Source organism: Crinia signifera, chromosome 1 (assembly GCF_055691185.1).
Source record: "Crinia signifera chromosome 1, ASM5569118v1, whole genome shotgun sequence".
Taxonomy (NCBI): Eukaryota; Metazoa; Chordata; class Amphibia; order Anura; family Myobatrachidae; genus Crinia; species Crinia signifera.
The window spans coordinates 58,422,139-58,438,235 of record NC_139217.1 but is presented as its reverse complement, the minus strand read 5'-3'; the positions used below and the strand labels follow the sequence as shown (position 1 = coordinate 58,438,235).

At 44.6% G+C, this 16,097-nt stretch overlaps 1 protein-coding gene across 1 annotated transcript in view; it reads left to right on the top strand.

Annotated features, from left to right (window-relative positions):
* The window catches only part of SLC2A9 (solute carrier family 2 member 9), a 278,105-nt gene that overhangs the window by 93,402 nt on the left and 168,606 nt on the right, over positions 1-16,097 (top strand). The window contains exon 8 of the mRNA XM_083157786.1: positions 13,855-13,987. Coding sequence (XP_083013912.1) covers positions 13,855-13,987 — 133 coding nt within the window. The remainder of the gene's footprint in view (positions 1-13,854; positions 13,988-16,097) is intronic.

Sequence of the window (16,097 nt, the reverse complement as noted above, 5' to 3'; positions counted from 1 at the left end):
TGGCACTAGCACCTCCAAGTTCATGCTCACCATTTATTTCTTGTGAAACAATATAATCATTTATTGTGAAGATGTCACTCAACATTTAAACACATATCCAGTTTTTCCTAGCAGTAGTCTATTGCTAAAGCTAAACTAAAGCTAATGCTTATTACACATTATTTCACACACCACAATGCCCCTGACACAAACTGCCACAAACCGTAATGCGTATTACACATTATACCACACACTATAATGCCCCTGACACTATGCTACACACCAGGTGAAAAGAGGGCAGAGGACCCGCACCATATATTTTATGGAAATTATTTGGTTATGGATGGGAAAATACCAGCCAGAGGGGAATACTATATATACTTTCCCCCACTGACTTAGGGTGCTCTCTACTGATTTAGAATATACAATACAACAGGCAAAGAAAAGAAAATCAGTTTTACTAGGATGCGCTCCTCATCCACACAGTCTCATGGGACTTAAAATGACAGTGTGTAATATATTTATTAGTAGTTATTAAAATTAATGGTACTTGTCTATTTGCAGGGTGCCCGCTAAGCTATTTGCTTACTGGGCTTTTCTGAGTAGTAAAATCGCATCGCACCGCATGCAATTTTGCGGTGCTATGCGATGCGATTTTCCTTAGTTAAAGTTTAGTGAACCCCTACCCGCGGATCGCATCGCATCGCATGCCACTTGCGGTGTGATGCGTTTTTTCATTGTATAAGCACCCATGCGATGAGATTTAAAAGCATTTTAAAAGCACCCATGCACACCCCCACTATCCACGTCACCCCGAAGTGTGGCGAGCCTACGCGGTTATGCATCCTCCCGACCTTTTCATACCCCCACTATCCATGGCCCTTATTCAGATCGGCACGGTACGGCCCGCGTGCGGCCGTACCGCCGATGTTTGTGGTCTGCACATGCGCAGAGGTCATTCTGCGCATGTGCAGCCCCCTTCGCCGCAGACGGATTTCGTCCGCCGCAAAGGGGGCGTATAGGGGCGTGAGGGGCTTCAGCCCCTCATTTCCCTATGTGTACGCCCCGCGTTTCATGGGCGTTCCCATGAAAACGCGGGGCGTATGCATGGTAATGAGGGCATGACGCCCTCATTACCATGACATGGGGGCGGAAAGCTGACGTCGCCGGATGTCAGCTTTCAGCCCCCTTACAAGCTCCCACACGGACGATTGTCCGTGTGGTCTGAGCTTGCGGGAGCTGCCGCGGCGTGCGGGCCTGCCTTCGATGGTCGTCGACCATCGAAGGCAGGGGGCAGCTCCCACCATGGTGGAGGCGTAGCCTCCACCATTTTTGTGCGGATCGCCAGCCGTCCGTGTACGGACGGCCGTGGCGATCCGTCCGGTGGGCGGCCCTTGGTTTGTGCGGTCGGAGCCCCGTGTGCGGCTCTGACCGCACCAAGCAGAATAAGGGCCCATGTCGGCGTGGAGTTGATTCTCTAAAGTGTGCGAGTGCAGCGAGCCACCATGCCCGAAGCGTGGCGAGCGACCGTGGACAATGTTACATGTATTCTGCATCCCCTGCACTCGCCACACTTTAGAAAATCAACTCCACGCTGACGTGGTTAGTGGGGGTATGAAAAGGTCAGGAGGACGCATACCCGCGTCCCCACGTGGGGCTCGCTGCGCTCGCCACACTTCTGGGTGATGTGGATAGTGGGGGTTTGGTAAATCCCATTGCATCACATAGACATGTACACTAGTGGTGTTTTGCTAAATCGCATCGCACGCAAAATTGCATGCTATTTACTCAGCCTGCATCACATTATACCGCAAATGGCATGCGATGCAATGCGATCCACGGGCACTAAAAATGAACTAAGGAAAATCGCATCGCACTGTGCCCATTGGCTCCTGAAAACAACTCCCACGGGAGGATGTATCCCTTAAATAAAGCTAGTGCTGGGCACGCTGGATACCTAGGTTAAGCCTTGAAAAAGCCAACAGAGTGAAATGCGCATCGGCACTTCGTCTCTGTAACCGTTGCCATTCTGCCAATCAAATTTTGCTCCCAACACTGGAAAACAGACAATAGTTAATCAGACAAATTGGTTAAAAACATTTATTTTAACAAATGTATCCAAGCAATCATTTTTGTCCATTTTCCAGCTTTTGGGACGGAATGGTTTATTGGTAGTTTGAATGGTCATTTGCTCCCATACAGTACCAGATTTTTGTTCCCAACAGACAGAATGGACAGATAAAACTGTAAGTGTGTTTCCAGCTTTAGGTTTCAAACTGCAATATCATTGTGTTGGTCATTGTGCGGGAGGGGTGGACCTGCGAATGGTCTAAGTCTGATTGGTCTAGGACTGAATCCGGCCCAATATTTATTCACTGGAGCTTTTCCCATTCATATCAATTGAATTTATGCATCAAGTGAAATGCATTGCCCATTGAACTGAACAAGAGATTTTATCTCACTGGGGAATCTAGAATGGCTGTCCTATTTAATTGCGAATGACATGATGCTTTTAATAAATGTTTTATGCTTTTTATTTCTTTGCTGTAGATTTTTTTCTACAGCAAAGAAAATTTCCATTATCTGGTATCTTTACAGCAGATGCTGAGGATGAGAAATAGATAAAAGAGCACCTCCTGAATTCTTATAGAGGCGTGAATAAATAAAAGGATTTTGCAGTAGTAACATTCAGAATCTCAAGATTTTTGGAAATGTAAAGAAAATGAGTACAATTTGTGTTCATATAGAATACAAAAACAAGCACAATATGACTTTCAGAAAGAACGTGGATATTTTTTTTAAAGCGACAATCATTCACAAGACAAAACTATGCCTTATAAATAGTTGCCGCTTTAAAAAAAGATTCATGTTCCTAAAAGATGCTTCAAAAGCTCAGGTTGATATTTAACAAACCCAGAGTTTTGAAACATAAAAGCACGGTTAGCATAATTACTAGTTGGTGCATGGTAGAAATCTCTGGGTCAACCGTTTATTTAAATTTCTTGTTGCTTTATACTTAAGTACCAGCTTGTGATTATGTCATTTGCAAAAATCCTATCAACAGCCCTTACCTTGGCATAAAATGCTATACAGATGAAAGGATAATTGAAGGGAAGCTTTACAAAATATTCTGTTAACCCCTTTCCGACATTTGACGTACATTTACGTCATGGTCGGGAAGTACTTCCCGACACATGGCGTAAATGTACGTCATGGCATTTAACTGTCACCGCGTCTATAGACGCGGTGACAGTTTCAACATGTCTGCTGTCCCTGACAGCAGACATGTCCGTGCATGCCCAGGGGGGGCTGCGATGCCGCCCCCCCGTCGGCGATCGCTGTGATTGGCTGTTCAGTGTGAACAGCCAATTACAGCGTTTTCCTGTGTCACCGGCGAATAACGTTCGCCGGTGACACGGGATCAGAGGTGATTGGTGCTGTAAAGTACAGCACCAATCACCGCGGGGTGTAAGGGTGACACTGGTGTCACCCCACCGCACCCCGCCCGCCCCCAAAGGCCGTGATTGGTTCGTCGGACCGACGGACCAATCACAGCCAAGGAGGGGGATTTAAACTAACGGTGACTGCACTGCAGACGCCATTCCGGTCTGGAATAGCGTGCAGTGCGGTCACCGTACCTCCCTGCCGCCATACTGACCAGAACCTTGCTCCATAGCTTGCTCCATACTTACCTGATCGCTGCTTCATCACTGCTTCCTGGATCCTGTTACTACTTGTGCCTTCCTGTGAAATTGTGCTGCTGCAGTGTACTAGCTAGATAGAGAGAGATAGATAGAGAGAGATAGATAGAGAGATAGAGAGAGATAGAGAGAGATAGAGAGAGATAGAGAGAGATAGAGAGAGATAGAGAGAGATAGAGAGAGAGATAGTGTCAGAGAGTGCTATATTTTGTGCTGCTGCAGTGTGATCTAGTTATAGATAGAGAGAGAGAGATAGAGAGAGAGAGATAGATAGAGAGGCCTAGTGACAGAGTGCTATATTTTGTGCTGCTGCAGTGTGATAGTTATAGAGAGATAGAGAGAGATAGAGAGAGATAGAGAGAGAGATAGTGTCAGAGAGTGCTATATTTTGTGCTGCTGCAGTGTGATATAGTTATAGATAGAGAGAGAGAGATAGAGAGAGAGGGATAGATAGAGAGGCCTAGTGACAGAGTGCTATATTTTGTGCTGCTGCAGTGTGATAGTTATAGAGAGATAGAGAGAGATAGAGAGAGAGAGATAGAGAGAGATAGTGACAGATTGTGCTATATATTTTTGATATAACTGACTGCTGCCCCCTCCTTTTGTGCTGATCAGTATAAATTAACTGATCAGCAACTTTTTGGGGGCGCAGGTTTTTTTTTATATATAGATATACCTGTCAGTGCTGCTGCTGCAGTGTCATAGAGTGATAGATAGTGAGAGATAGAGAGATAGAGAGAGATAGTGACAGAGAGTGATAGAGAGTGCTAAATTTTTTGGCTGCTGCCCCCGCCTTTTGTGCTGATCACTATATCTGAGGTGATCAGCAACTTTTTTGGGGGTACAGAGGTTTTTTTTTTTTTATATATACCTGTCAGTTGCACCAAAGGTTGTGCACCTGCTGCACCTCACTGGTAATCAGTGTCGCATCACTGATCACCTTTTTTTTTTGTGTGTGTGCTGTGGGGTCTTTTTTTAATTTTTTTTTTACACACACTGTGATTTTGTGGGTGTCCTGTGGCCGCTGTGCGCTGATCAGTGACGTACATCACTGATCATCTTTTTCGGCACAGGGTTGATCTATATATTTTTTTTTTTGATCAAATTCCTGTTGCCTTTGAGCGCTGTTCAGTGACAGACGTTACTGACCAACATCTGTGCTCAATTTTTGGCGCAGGACCTTTTTTTTTTTTTTTTTTAACCCCTTCAATTTTTTTTTTTAACCCCTTCAATTTTTTTTTTAACCCCTTCAATTTTTTTTTTTTTTTAACCCCTCCATTTTTTTTTTTGTATAAAGTATTTTTTTTTCCTGCACACTACATACACACTACAACCTACATACCCCCCGGGTTGAAATAAAGTTTGTACCCCCCCCTACACTATACACGTGTTGAAACATTTCACTACCTGTAACACAAAAATAAAAATGGCATCCCAAATGTCCTCCCAAATGTCCTCCCAAATGTCCTCCCAGTCATCCAGGAGAATGTATTCAGTGGAGGAGGCATATGCCATGCTTGCCTCTGACTCTGACACAGGCAGTGATGCAAGCGGGGAATTTGAAGGATTCACCTTAAGCTCCTCTTCCTCCTCTGGTGATGAGGGACCCCCTCAAAGACGCCCCCGTAGATCAGCTGAGACCCCCCCCCCAATAATTGATCTCGTATGGACCCCACCACCAGACAATTTTGAGCCCCAGGTTCCTGAGTTTTTGGCCATGCCAGGAATCCAATTTGATTCCACAGGTCTCAGAGAAATTGACTTTTTCAAATTATTTTTCTCTGATGATTTTATAAATTTAATGGTGGACCAAACTAATTTATATGCCCAGCAGTTTATTGCTCAAAACCCCACGTCATCATTTGCTAGGTGGACCCCTGTAGATGCAGTAGAGATGATGACGTTTCTGGGTCTGGTGTTTCATATGGGCATAGTAAAAAAGCCAGAAATTAGGCAATATTGGAGTACAGATGTTCTGTACAGTACTCCATTTTACCGTATGGCCATGCCCCGGACTCGATTTGAGACAATTCTTAAATTTATACATTACACCGATAATGCACAGTGCCCACCCAGAGATGATCCCACCTTTGACCGGCTATTCAAAGTCAGGCCGGTCATTGATCATTTCAGTGCCAAATTTGAAGAGGTGTACATCCCAGAAAAATTTATTTGTATCGACGAGTCCCTTATACATTTTAAAGGAAGGGTTAAATTCCGCCAGTACCTTCCCAGTAAGAGGGCAAGGTATGGCATAAAAATGTATAAACTGTGTGAAAGCACCTCAGGGTACACCCACAGGTTTAGGGTTTATGAAGGGAAGGATTCAAGAATTCAACCGCCAGAATGCCCCCCCTCCCTCGTAGGTGTTAGTGGGAAAATTGTCTGGGATTTAGTGCACCCCTTCCTGGATAAAGGTTATCACCTCTATGTGGATAACTTTTACACCAGCATCCCCCTGTTTAAGGCCCTTGGTTCAAGAGGTACAGCAGCTTGCGGTACTGTGCGCAAGAACCAAAGAGGCCTCCCAAAAACGCACATTGCCCAAGTAATGAGAAGGGGTGAAAGCAGGGGAATATGCACCGAAAATATGTTGTTGGTCAAATATAAGGACAAGAGGGATGTCCTTATACTGACAACAATTCACGGAGACAGTACCACCTCCGTCCCTGTACGAGGTACCAGTACCCACACCTCAAAACCTAATTGTATCCTGGATTACAATAGGTACATGGGCGGAGTGGATCTTTCAGATCAGGTACTGAAGCCGTACAGTGCCCTGCGGAAAACAAAAATCTGGTACAAGAAGGTGGCCGTGTATATCATCCAGATGGCACTGTATAACGCTTACGTGCTATTCCGTTCTACCGGCCAGAGGGGGACATTTATGCACTTTCAAGAGGAAGTCATAAAGGGCCTAATATTTGGGAACCAGCAGGCAGAGGGCCCCAGTACTTCTAGTACTGGCCCCCGTATTGTACCAGGGCAGCATTTTCCTGATGAAATCCCCTCCACTGGAAAAAAGGGCAGGACACAAAAAAGGTGCAAAGTTTGCTATAAAAAGGGAATAAGAAAGCAAACTATTTTCCAGTGTGACACTTGCCCCGACAAACCCGGCCTATGTATAAAGGAGTGTTTTAAAATATACCACACATCTATGGAATATTAGGTTCATAATTTCACCGTGCTTCGGGGGTCTTGCTAATGCCACATAGCACCCACCATTCATTCCACCAGAATCTGAGCCGCAAAATCCAAAAATCACTCCTTCCCTTCTGAGTCCTGCCATGCACCCAACTGGTATTTTTTGGTCACATGTGAGGCATTGCCGTACTCGGGAGAAATTGGGGCACATATTTTGGGGTGCTTTGTCTCCTTCATTCCTTGTGAAAATGAAAAATTTTGAGCCAGAACTGCATTTTTGTGTAAAAAAATGTAATTTTTCATGTTCACTGCCCACTTGTATCAAAATTGGTGAAACCCCTGGGGGTTTGAAATGTACACTATACCCCTAGATGAATTCCCTGAGGGGTGTAGTTTGCAAAATGGGGTCACTTGTGGGGGGGTTCCACTGTATTGGTGCTTTGGGGGTCTTGCTAATGCGACATAGCACCCACCATCATTCCACCAGAATTTGTGCTGCAAAATCCAAATATCACTCCTTCCCTTCTGAGTCCTGCCACTTTTTGGTCACACATGAGGCATTGCCGTACTCGGGAGAAATTGGGGCACATATTTTGGGGTGCTTTTTCTCCTTCATACCTTCTGAAAATGAAAAATTTTGAGCCAGAACTGCATTTTTGTGTAAAAAAATGTAATTTTTCATTTTCACTGCCCACTTGTATCAAAATTGGTGAAACCCCTGGGGGTTTTAAATGTACACTATACCCCTAGATGAATTCCCTGAGGGGTGTAGTTTGCAAAATGGGGTGACTTGTGGGGGGGTTCCACTGTATTGGTGCAACATAGCACCCACCATTCATTCCACCAGAATATGTGCTGCAAAATCCAAAAATCACTCCTTCCCTTCTGAGTCCTGCCATGCACCCAACTGGTATTTTTTGGTCACATGTGAGGCATTGCCGTACTCGGGAGAAATTGGGGCACAGATTTTGGGGTGCTTTTTCTCCTTCATACCTTCTGAAAATGAAAAATTTTGAGCCAGAACTGCATTTTTGTGTAAAAAATGTAATTTTTCTTTTTCACTGCCCACTTGTATCAAAATTGGTGAAACCCCTGGGGGTTTGAAATGTACACTATACCCCTAGATGAATTCCCTGAGGGGTGTAGTTTGCAAAATGGGGTCACTTGTGGGGGGGTTCCACTGTATTGGTGCTTGGGGGGTCTTGCTAATGCGACATAGCACCCACCAAAATTCCACCAGAATCTGAGCTGCAAAATCCAAAAATCACTCCTTCCCTTTTGAGTCCTGCCATGCACCCAACTGGTATTTTTTGGTCACATGTGAGGCATTGCCGTACTCGGGAGAAATTGGGGCACAGATTTTGGGGTGCTTTTTCTCCTTCATACCTTCTGAAAATGAAAAATTTTGAGCCAGAACTGCATTTTTGTGTAAAAAATGTAATTTTTCATGTTCACTGCCCACTTGTATCAAAATTGGTGAAACCCCTGGGGGTTTGAAATGTACACTATACCCCTAGATGAATTCCCTGAGGGGTGTAGTTTGCAAAATGGGGTCACTTGTGGGGGGGTTCCACTGTATTGGTGCTTGGGGGGTCTTGCTAATGCGACATAGCACCCACCAAAATTCCACCAGAATCTGAGCCGCAAAATCCAAAAATCACTCCTTCCGTTCTGAGTCCTGCCATGCACCCAACTGGTATTTTTTGGTCACATGTGAGGCATTGCCGTACTCGGGAGAAATTGGGGCACATATTTTGGGGTGCTTTTTCTCCTTCATACCTTCTGAAAATGAAAAATTTTGAGCCAGAACTGCATTTTTGTGTAAAAAAATGTAATTTTTCATTTTCACTGCCCACTTGTATCAAAATTGGTGAAACCCCTGGGGGTTTGAAATGTACACTATACCCCTAGATGAATTCCCTGAGGGGTGTACTTTGCAAAATGGGGTGACTTGTGGGGGGGTTCCACTGTATTGGTGCAACATAGCACCCACCATTCATTCCACCAGAATCTGTGCTGCAAAATCCAAAAATCACTCCTTCCCTTCTGAGTCCTGCCATGCACCCAACTGGTATTTTTTGGTCACATGTGAGGCATTGCCGTACTCGGGAGAAATTGGGGCACAGATTTTGGGGTGCTTTTTCTCCTTCATACCTTCTGAAAATGAAAAATTTTGAGCCAGAACTGCATTTTTGTGTAAAAAAATGTAATTTTTCATTTTCACTGCCCACTTGTATCAAAATTGGTGAAACCCCTGGGGGTTTGAAATGTACACTATACCCCTAGATGAATTCCCTGAGGGGTGTAGTTTTCAAAATGGGGTGACTTGTGGGGGGGTTCCACTGTATTGGTGCTTGGGGGGTCTTGCTAATGCGACATAGCACCCACCAAAATTCCACCAGAATCTGAGCCGCAAAATCCAAAAATCACTCCTTCCGTTCTGAGTCCTGCCATGCACCCAACTGGTATTTTTTGGTCACATGTGAGGCATTGCCGTACTCGGGAGAAATTGGGGCACATATTTTGGGGTGCTTTTTCTCCTTCATACCTTCTGAAAATGAAAAATTTTGAGCCAGAACTGCATTTTTGTGTAAAAAAATGTAATTTTTCATTTTCACTGCCCACTTGTATCAAAATTGGTGAAACCCCTGGGGGTTTGAAATGTACACTATACCCCTAGATGAATTCCCTGAGGGGTGTAGTTTTCAAAATGGGGTGACTTGTGGGGGGGTTCCACTGTATTGGTGCTTGGGGGGTCTTGCTAATGCGACATAGCACCCACCAAAATTCCACCAGAATCTGAGCCGCAAAATCCAAAAATCACTCCTTCCGTTCTGAGTCCTGCCATGCACCCAACTGGTATTTTTTGGTCACATGTGAGGCATTGCCGTACTCGGGAGAAATTGGGGCACATATTTTGGGGTGCTTTTTCTCCTTCATACCTTCTGAAAATGAAAAATTTTGAGCCAGAACTGCATTTTTGTGTAAAAAAATGTAATTTTTCATTTTCACTGCCCACTTGTATCAAAATTGGTGAAACCCCTGGGGGTTTGAAATGTACACTATACCCATAGATGAATTCCCTGAGGGGTGTACTTTGCAAAATGGGGTGACTTGTGGGGGGGTTCCACTGTATTGGTGCAACATAGCACCCACCATTCATTCCACCAGAATCTGTGCTGCAAAATCCAAAAATCACTCCTTCCCTTCTGAGTCCTGCCATGCACCCAACTGGTATTTTTTGGTCACATGTGAGGCATTGCCGTACTCGGGAGAAATTGGGGCACAGATTTTGGGGTGCTTTTTCTCCTTCATACCTTCTGAAAATGAAAAATTTTGAGCCAGAACTGCATTTTTGTGTAAAAAAATGTAATTTTTCATTTTCACTGCCCACTTGTATCAAAATTGGTGAAACCCCTGGGGGTTTGAAATGTACACTATACCCCTAGATGAATTCCCTGAGGGGTGTAGTTTGCAAAATGGGGTGACTTGTGGGGGGGTTCCACTGTATTGGTGCTTGGGGGGTCTTGCTAATGCGACATAGCACCCACCAAAATTCCACCAGAATCTGAGCTGCAAAATCCAAAAATCACTCCTTCCCTTCTGAGTCCTGCCATGCACCCAACTGGTATTTTTTGGTCACATGTGAGGCATTGCCGTACTCGGGAGAAATTGGGGCACAGATTTTGGGGTGCTTTGTCTCCTTCATACCTTCTGAAAATGACAAATTTGGAGCCAGAACTGCATTTTTGTGTAAAAAAAATAATTTTTCATTTTCACTGCCCAGTTGTACCACAATTGGTGAAACCCCTGGGGGTTTGAAATGTACACTATACCCCTAGATGAATTCCCTGAGGGGTGTAGTTTGCAAAATGGGGTCACTTGTGGGGGGGTTCCTAACTTTTAGCATCTTATGGTGCCTTGAAACCTACATGGTGCCTAAAAAATAATCTCATAAAAAGGAGGCTCCAAAATCAAGTAGGTGCTCCTTCTATTATGAAGCCTGTGGTTTGGTCACCGTGCACACTAGGGCCACATATAGGATATTTATGAAAACAAAAGAATTGGGGGAATCAATTTTTAGTCACATTTCTCTAGTAAAATGTACTGTGTTCCTTATAAAAATGTATTAAAATTGCAAATCTGCAAAAAAAAAGAAATTTTGAAATTTCACCTACACTTTGTTTTAATTCCTGTGAAACACCTAAAGGGTTAACAAACTTCCAAAATGCTGTTTTGAATACTGTGAGGGGTGCAGTTTTTGAAATGGCATCATTTATGGGGGTGTCTCACATACAAGTCCCTCAAAGTTACATCAGAACTGAACTGGTCCCTAAAAAAATCAGTGTTTGAAATTTTCTTGAAAATTTGAGAATTTGCTATTCATATTGTAAGCCTCCTAGTGTCCCAAAAAATTAAAAGGAAGTTGAAATAATGATGTCAACATAAAGTAGACATATGGCCTATGTTAGTTATTCACTATTTTGAGTGGTAAGATTATTTGTCTCACAAGCAGAAAATTTAACATTTTGCAAATCGCTAAATTTTCCATTTTTTCACGATATTTTGGTATTTTTCACAAAAAAACACAGACTGTATCGACCCAAATTTACCACTAATTTGAAGTACAATGTGTCACGAAAAAACAATCTCAAAATCACTGGGATAAGTAAAAGCAAAAAAAAGTTATCCCCACTTAAGTGAGACATGTCAGATTTGAAAAAAAGGGCTCTGTCAGGAACGCAAAAACTGGCTCTGTCAGGAAGGGGTTAATACAAAGGGAATAATGTCACTTTTCATCATTTTTTGTACAGCGCCCATTTTCCTGTTTTCTACAGTATGTTGCTTTTTTAACTCCTTCTGAGCGATATTCTTTAGAATATTGCTTAGTGCAGCGGTCCTCAAACTATTTTGCTCTGGGACCCCATCAGACAAAAAAATAATTACAGAACCCCAGCAAGTTACTGCAGAAGGTCATCACATCACATGTGTAGTCAGCAGACAGCACATACATGGCAGCTAGGGATGCCAATCCCGGGGCATTTTTTCAATCCCTGGAATCCAGATTGAAAAATGCTTAATCCCGGGATTGGCATGCCTTAAAGAACATTTTTGGGGAGGGGGGAAGGTGGCAGCGGTGCATGACGTGGGTGGCCTGGCGGCAAGCAGGTGCCGGGGCCACACACTTACTTTTGGTGAGCGGGGGGAGCAGGCGGCTTCGGTGACGAGGCAGGTGGCTGGGAGAGGCTCAGCGGCTAGCGGATCCGACGGTGGGGGTGTAGTGCTTCGGCCTGCGCAGCGTGACTTAATCATGCTGCGCAGGCCGCACGCCGGGACGGGGGCATGCGCAGTCTAATCCCAAAATCCCGGGATTGAATACTCCAATCCCGGGATTGAAATCCCGGACATTTTGGGGCCAAATCCCGGGATCCCGTCGATCCCGATCTCGGGATTGGCCACCCTAATTGCAGCATTGTGGAGGCACAAACTGATGGGTGGAGTCTAAATTACAGACAATTCAGCAGATCTATCAGACTCCCTGAATCACTGACTGAGATTAGAAAAGTCATCAGCCTGATGGTCAGCAACATGGAGTCATGACCCCATGCTGAGAAGGTCGGGACCCACTTTGAGGTCAGGACCCACAGTTTGAGAACCGCTGGCTTAGTGTATATGCTCCATTTCGTCAATGGTACCTGCTGCTGCTCGATAACGATGTCCTCCGTCATCCTGCATATACAGAATTACAGATGGGAGCAAATAGTTAATTAGGGACATGCAGTAATTGTGTATTTCCTTTGCTGATGCCTGTACAACGTCAGGTCCCTGCTGCAGCTGCTGCATATATCACTGGCATAAGTCATGTTTTGTGGGTAACTAGCTCTATTGCAATTCTCTACTCTAAAGCTTCGTACACACTTGGCGATGCAGTCTGCGATGAACGGTGGTGCGTGCATATGCATGAGGCGGGAGCAATTTCGAGGGCCATGTTGCATCCTATGTCATATGTAGCTGGGTGCTGGAGGACTCATTGGCAGTTGGGATTACGACAGTCATTACCCTGATGTCGGAATCCCAACTGCTAAAAGCCTGACACATGGGCAGTGGGGATTCTCCCTCGTGGGGGTCCACGACCCCCATAGAGTGAGAATAAAATAGGTGGCGGGTGCAAAAAGCCACTGTGCCCGCAGCTTCGTTGTGCTCCCCCCCCCCCCCCACTGTCTGAGTCTTGGCTGTCGGGATTCCGACGTTGGGCTAATGACTGTCGGGGTGTTATACCACACCCATGTAGCTTACACTCTAAGCCACATTACAAATGATATCGCTCAAAAGGGGCAACATTTGTGATATCGCTTAAAATATCGTTTGGTCTGAATAACCCCCATGGATGGAGAAACTACACCTGCCTGGTGCAAGTTTAAATAGTGTAACCGATGGTGACCTACTGTATAAGAAGATGAACAAACCGCTATTACAGTGTGCTCAAACTTCAGAAGTTAGTGTCCTTGCACATTTGGTAACACAGATGTACGCAGGGGGGGGGGGGACGACGACTTTGTAGCTGCGTATGCATAAAGACGCTGATGTTAACGAGGCCAATTTTGCATCCACCTCTGAATCAGTATAAGTTATACATGTTTAAGTGATGTTCTTGTATTTTATATGCTGCACAGTTACATACCTCCCAGCTTGTCAGTCCTGAAAAATTTGGGGGCATGGCCTATACTCATGGCGCTCCCAGGAGTCCACGCCCCCTGTTTTCTCCACTGTGGCATGGCCAGCTGCTCTGCTGAACTGCGCCCCGCGCAGGGGGCACTACCAAATGCTCCTACCGCGGGACACTAACAGTCTTTGGAGGGGGGGAGGGGCGCTCCCGTGAAAATCGGGACAGTTGGGAGGTATGCAGTTGTATATATTGGTTAGACCATCCCCAGTCTCTGCAATATGCTAGAACCTCTCTGTTCTGGCTACAGGGGATATAGCAGACGTTGTCTGTACGCTGCATAAACCTGCCTTTTCCATGTTTCAGGAGTCCAGGTGGCCCTGCTTGTTTGGATTTATTCTGATCCCTTCAGTGATACAACTAGTACTATTACCGTTCTTCCCAGAAAGTCCTAGATACCTCCTGCTACAGAAACAAGACACAGAGAAAGCAGAGAAAGGTACAGTATGCCACTACTAATGGGATGTGTCACAGACATGTAAATATCCAGTTTATCTATTGCTGTTGTCATGGCAACGCTTGTGAGAAATGACAAGTGCGCATTATTCTTCTCTGCACAATGAAAATATCATAAATGCTTTATTTGCATAATCTTGTAATGCTTTTTTAGCACCATTTCAGTGGATTTGTCACCTAAACTCCCACGTGGAGCAACTAGGCCAGCATTCAATATAATGCAGCCTTTCCATTAAGTGGCACCTGCCTTTTGGGAGTTTTACTTCCTAGTAGTGGCCTCAATACAAGAGATGACCATCGGTGATTCAAAATTATCGATAAACTATGACCAATGTTGAAGACTTTTGCCATCGATGGGGGAGAACTAGATGATGCAGAAGAAAATGTTTTTTTTTTTTTATTTTAATCTCCACCCCTAGGCTCTTATTGGCTCACAACCTTCTGTATTGTAAAGCAGGGGTGGCCATCAATGGATGAAACCATACATGGTTCCCTTGCTGATGGTTTCACACCATCGAGGTTACCCATCGATGGTACCATCTATGACAACCATGGATGGCCATCCTTGTGGAACACAAAAAAAGAGGAGTTTCTGGATGGATCAGTGTGGTGTCTATTATTCCCTAGAGTATTACAGGAAGCAGAAATCAACAGGGGCAAGAAGGCCTTACAAGGACATTCATTACAATGCATTGTGTAAAGGTGCACATTTCGCCCAAATTTCCGTAGCTTAGCTAAGGTAAGTATATTTTCTGGAGGGATCTTACTGAAATGATAAAAAGGTACTTAGAGCAGCATGTTTAGGGCAGTGGTTCCCAAACAGTTTTGAATCACGGCACCCTAGAGCATCAAAATATTTTCAAGGCACCCCTAGGCCAAATGCTTCTTATCGAGAAATTCAGAGAAAAAAAAATTAAATTAAGTACATTGTGTTTATATGTCACAGTTATGTGGTGAGGGACAGGATTTGCTTCTGTTTGTCCACATATATTATGATTGGCAGCCAACAGCACAGGTATTGCCTGGTACATTGACCATAACTAGTATGAATTGATCTTGGTCCACCAACCCAAGGCACCCCTGCAAGTGTTCTGAGACACCCCAGGGTGCGTAGGCACACAGTTTGGGAACCACTGGTTTAGGGACTTTTATTTGCACCAGGCTCTGTGGCTGCGGATTTGTGTTTGTAAATACAGCCTTGTTCAATGACACAACCATAACACTCCCATAAATGGGCCATGAGGTGGCCTTTTTTTTTGGTGAACACTTCAGACCACCTCCCAGAAGGCGCATACTGGGGTGGGGCAAATGACAAAACGGGGAGTGGCTTTTCAGGAATGGGGTCCTTTTGGGACTATGGGGGTTATATTGTTTCACTCTTTCTGACAAAATCCTTCTTAGATGGACAAAACCATGCAGGTGGGGCAGATGTTACTTGTGCAGAGAGAATTAGATTTGGGTGGGGTTTTACTTCAAAGTGAGATCTATATTGCAGTGTAAAAATAAATCAGTCAGTATATTCCCTGCACAGAAAAAAATAAGTCACCCAAATCTAATTCTCTTTGCATATTTTACATCTGCCCCCCTGCAGTGCACATGGTTTTGTCCATCTAAGAAGGATTTTGTCAGAAAGAGTGAACCAAAATAACCCCCTTTGGCTGCAGTGCCGGCTCATTGTCAATGGCAGCCGCCTGGCGCTGCAAATAATGTTACAGTGCAGCATCTGGCTAAACCTCGCTATGGAGGAGTCAGCACTTTGGTATCACCCCTATCAATGGTGACACCTGGGTGTGGTGCTCACCTCATGCACCCCCATAGTGACACCTGTGTCTCCTAGTTACTGCCAAAGAATGCCCATAGTCATGCGCCGCAACCTCTATTGCAAGTGACTTAGTATGCAAGAACGGCCTCTGCGTAAAATAAGGGAACAGCATGCGCTGTGTGGGGTTCTGGAGTATTTGCAAATGGATAGTAGTAAAAGATCACTCAGCGGTGCAAGCACTCGCATTGTGTCCTCTGAATGTGGCTGGATGAAGCTCTTGTTGTTGCCTGTGGGCTATTGCTGAACAAATGAGGATTATGTACGGTATATA